The sequence below is a fragment of the Pediculus humanus genome, genomic scaffold (assembly GCF_000006295.1).
Source record: "Pediculus humanus corporis 1103172107574 genomic scaffold, whole genome shotgun sequence".
NCBI lineage: Eukaryota > Metazoa > Arthropoda > Insecta > Psocodea > Pediculidae > Pediculus > Pediculus humanus.
In genome coordinates, this window is record NW_002987189.1 from 129,248 (window position 1) to 134,236 (window position 4,989).

The following is a 4,989-nucleotide window of genomic DNA, read 5'->3' on the forward strand; positions in this document are numbered from 1 at the left end:
AATTACTGTTAATTCGTAACAAACTCTTAGGCTAACTAACTCACTATATTCATTTTTATTTCGATCATGTTATTATTATGAACGTTCGGATGATGTTTTACGTTTCGTTTTTTTAAATTTCCGGAAATCACGTTCGAACGGATATTTAAGTGATTTATTTTAGTATTGTGAAAAAATGTGAAAAGTGTTTACCTCACGACAACCAACAACAAACGACAACAAACGACGTGTAATTTGACATTTTTTTTTTAACGAAACCGTTCGGGTGCGAGTTTTTTTTTTAAATTTTTGTAAACAAAAAAGGAAAAAAAAATCTTCTGCTGTAAAAAAAAACATGAACGGATAAAAAACTCGTCACGTTTTTTTTTTTTTTTTTAATCATAATAATAACACAATGCGTTCATTTAATTTAATAGCTTTTTAAATAGATGCAACGAACGTGCGAGCGATAATAATAATAATAATAATAATAATTATTAACGTTTAATTTTTAAATTCGTTATAAAAACCCATTGGAAAAGTTTAAAAAAAAATCGTAGGGGGAACCCCTAAAACAAAAAATTTGGCGCCAAAAAATAAAATTTAATTTGTCATTTTTACAAAGGGGAATTAAATGGGGAGGGAGAGAAATAGAATAATAATAATAATAATAATAATAAATTCCGGTTTTTTGTTTTACCTAACGGAAGTTTAAAGAAAACGGAAACGCATTCGTAAATAAATATTAAATTAAAATAATAATAATAATAATAAATTGTTGATAATACTAACTACGGTTAATAATAATAATAATAATAATAATAAAATTTATCGACGGTAAATTTCAATAATAATAATAATAATAATAATAATAATAATAATAATAATAATAATAATAATAAAAATGATAACGAAATAATAATAATTAATTTTTTTACTACTACAAATGAGTATCGTTCGAAAAGTATTTCTCTCTCTCTCTTTCTCTCTCTCTCTCTCTCTCTCTCTCTTACTCTTTCTCTCTCTCTCTCTCTCTTACTCTCTTTCTCTCTCTCTTTCTCTCTCTTTTAATTGGCATAATGAAAGAAAAAGAAAAAAAATCGCCTACTTCCTAAAAAAAAAATAAATTTGTCCATCAATGAAACGTTCGTAAATCATTTTTTTTTTTAATTATTGTTCACAATAATTTTTTTTTTTTTATGAATGATTCATTCTTGTCGAAATTTTTTAATAATAATAATGATAATAATATCACCCTAAGTTAAACAGAGTGTTAAATGCCCCCCCCCCCATTTCGAAAATAATTTATCTATCGAAGACACGTTTTCTGTCTTCTGCTTTATTTACAAAATAAAAATTCCTCGGGATTAACAATAAACTATAAACAGGTTTTAAAAAAAAACGTGGCAGCAGCAGAAGTCTTTTTTTTTTTTATTAAATAAAAATAAAACAAATTTAAATTTTTTAAGGTTTTCGATTGCGATGTCGTCAACGTGAAAGAAAAAATAAAAAAAACTCGGTTTAAACAACAACAAAAAACAAGCGAACTATCAATCAATAAATCAATCAATAAATCAATAAATCGATCGATCTATGAAAAATGATTTTATTTGGATTAACGATATTAATATTTAACTTACACGCTATCATAGCGGATACATTTAATAATCAATTTTTTTGCCCGGATTATCATCCGCAAAGAACTCTCGATTTGGATCAGGTACGTTTTTAACAAAAACCTACTAAATGATAATAATATTCATAGACGGGGTTTTTAAAACGAGGTAATAAAATTTTTCTTGTATAACAAACGACCTTGGAATGAAAATAAAAATAAAAAAAATTTTTAAAAACGCGGCGTTTTTTCTGTCACGCCGTTGCGTAAAAATACATCGAAGGTTATAACTTTGTCACGTGTCATACCTGGATTTACATAACTTTCGGACGATGTGAAAAAAAAAAAAAAAAATTTGTTTATAATTCGTACCTGAATCATTCGATTACGAGACATTTCTCACACACACGTGGGATTAAATTAACCACCACCACCACCATCGTAAACGTACCTACCCCCTCCCACCCCAATGGATTTATACCAATCGATTATAAATCGAACTTATCCGTCCATATGTTATCAAATATAAACAAATTCGTTTGAAAAATTTTTACTCACCATTTATTATCCGTTTTATACGACTCGAACCACCCGCACTTTACGCGCACCTGAAAATTATTAAACGATTTTTAATTAATTAACGGACAAAAAAAACAATGATAATAATAATAATAAAACAATCGCGATCGAAAATCGTACGAAACTCACGCACGTACGGACGCACGCACAAAATTTATTCGTGTTTTAGATAAAAATGCATCTCAAGTTTTCATATTTACTGCTTTATACAATTCAGGTTCTAAATTCAGGTATTTTTTTTAAAACGGTTTTTTAAATTAAAAATTTTTAGAAATAATAAATTTCGGTAGTCGTCGTTGTCGTTTCCCCCCCCCTCATTCCCCCCTTTCCCCCCCGAATTACAGAAATTATAATAAAAATAAATAAAAATTCCGCCTGATAATTAATTGTCACGTTAAAATTAAGCATTCACGCATGACAAAAAGCATAATTAATTTTTCGAAGGCGTTTTTTTTTAAAATGAATTTTTTTTTTTTTTTTTTACAGTTGATGGGAGCTTGGTACATAATTGAAATAATACATCACAAAAGAGATGAAGGTATGGTACACGGATCTATAAGCCTAAAGGTTTGCCCACAGATATTCATAGGTCGTGAAAGTCGAAGCGATATGAGACTCATATGGAAAGAACCGTCGGCAACGTTTTATTATAAAATAAGATTGGATAATCATAATAATCCAGGTTCATGGATATCATCGGGTCCGCATAACGGTAAGTATTCAAACCGCCCCCTCTCCCCCCGTTTAAATATAATCAATAATAATAATAATTGTTTTTTTTCCTTAGAATCTTCGACGTCGAGTAGTTTTTTTACACATTTCACGGGTACCATACAAGTTATGAAAGCTGTTGGTAATCACATGGCATTGACATTTTGCACAACTCAAAACGACAGATCCCTTTTTAGCGTTGTTCTATCAAGAGAAAGAAAATTATCGAAACTTGAAATACGTGGTGTTAACAACATGCTACAGAGAAGAGGACTCGAACCTTTATTATCTAAATACACGTGTAGTAATTGTGACGTAATAAAACCTTTTCTAACCTTTCTTTTACTTATTTCAACCTTTCAATTTTTCCTTTAAAACAATGCTTAACTTAATGTCGATTATTTTGCGACGATCTCTCTCTCTCTCTCTCTGTTTAAAACAAATTTTTTATATTTATATATACCTTATTGCTTTTTTTAAATCCAACGTTGCCATTTAGAATATGGAAAAAATACATTTTCAGCTTTACTAATTTTTTTAATGCGCTGTTGTCGTCTGTAAAAAAAAAAAATCATTTTATTTATTTATTTATTAATTTTTTATAAATAATAATAATAATAATAATAACTTAAATTTAAAAATTTGCATTTATTTATTATTATTATTATTAATGTTTTTTTTTTTAACAATTTACATTTAAGTATTATTATTATTATTTGTTAAAAACTTACTTTATACGTATGGCGGAGTACAAATTGTAGTGATTTTTGTTTTTTTACGAATAAAATATTATTATTATTATTATCGTTTTTTTTTTTTTTTAATAAAATTTATAATAAATAAAAAATCATCATCATCATCATCATCATCACCTTTTACGGTTTTATATCTAAATCAAACATAATCAGTTATTGAATTTGATAAGTTTTTATCAGTTAGGCAGGCTTTCGAATGTTTGTTTGTTTGTTTGTTTTTTTTCCCTCTCTCTCTCTCTCTGTATCTCTCTCTCTCTATCTCTCTCTCTCTCTCTCTCTCTCTATCTCTCTCTCTCTGAAACGGGTTGTTGTTGTTATTATTATCATTATTATTTCGATCGATGCCAAAAAAAAAAAAAATTTATTTGATTTTAATAAAAAACGACACGTCGGATTGAAATTAAAAAAAAAAAAAAAAAAATGTCATAGAATAACAAACAATTTTTTTTCATAGTGTAAATATTTAATTTGATTAAAAAAAAAAAAAAACAAATCCATAGAGATAATAAATTAAAAACGATAATTTAAAAAAAAATTTTGTTTTGTCGTTAATCGATTAATCGATTGAGAAATTTTAAAAAAATTCGATTTTTTTTTTTTTTTAAATCAAATGTTGCCAACTTAAAATTTCGGGTGAAATAAAAACAAAACGAAAAAAATATACGAGAATTAAGTAATAATAATAATAATAATAATAATAATAATAATAATAAGTCGATTATTGTTATTGTTATGAAAATCGTGGGACTGGAGTTTTAACAAATGAAATATTGTTATCTACTAATTTCTACTACTACTACTACTACTACTACTGATTTTTTGGGGGGGTTCCTTTTTAATCTTAACTTATCGGTACCAAGAGATATCGGGCCATATCAAATGTTTGGAAAATGATTGTCTTTTTTTTTTAGAGCGGACCATTAAATGCCAGATAGATAAAATAAAAAAATATATATGAAAAATAAAATAAAATTTTAATCTAATCGATTAGTTGATGCGAACGCGACGAGTTCTTTATAATAAATCTCTCTCTCTCAAAAAGTTTTCGTTATTAATTAATATAAAATAACAAAATAATAATAATAATAATAATAATGATAATGATGACGGTGATGTCGTATTTCCGGAAAAATGTGATCGATTACGTAGTATACGAACGGAATAATAAAGGAAATTTTTCCGGTAACCATATCCGGTACTATTGCGAAAAAGGTAAACAAAATTTTTTTTTTACTCGATGCCAAAATGGTGATTGGGGAGGGCGGGGCGCGGAGGGGAAATTCCCTTTTCCGAAAACAAAAAAGAAAACATTTTCTTTTTATCGATTTAATAAATTTGCATATCGTAGAT

The 4,989-nt window shown here is 27.2% G+C and overlaps 1 protein-coding gene across 1 annotated transcript; it reads left to right on the forward strand.

Moving 5' to 3' along the window:
* Positions 1–1,579: 1,579 nt before the first annotated feature.
* Positions 1,580–3,259, forward strand: Phum_PHUM220560 (uncharacterized protein; the record flags this gene model as incomplete). The annotated part of the gene is made up of 3 exons (XM_002425738.1): positions 1,580–1,699; positions 2,660–2,885; positions 2,961–3,259. The coding sequence occupies 3 exons, from the start codon at positions 1,580–1,582 to the stop codon at positions 3,257–3,259; spliced, it is 645 nt and encodes a 214-aa protein (XP_002425783.1).
* Positions 3,260–4,989: the final 1,730 nt, after the last annotated feature.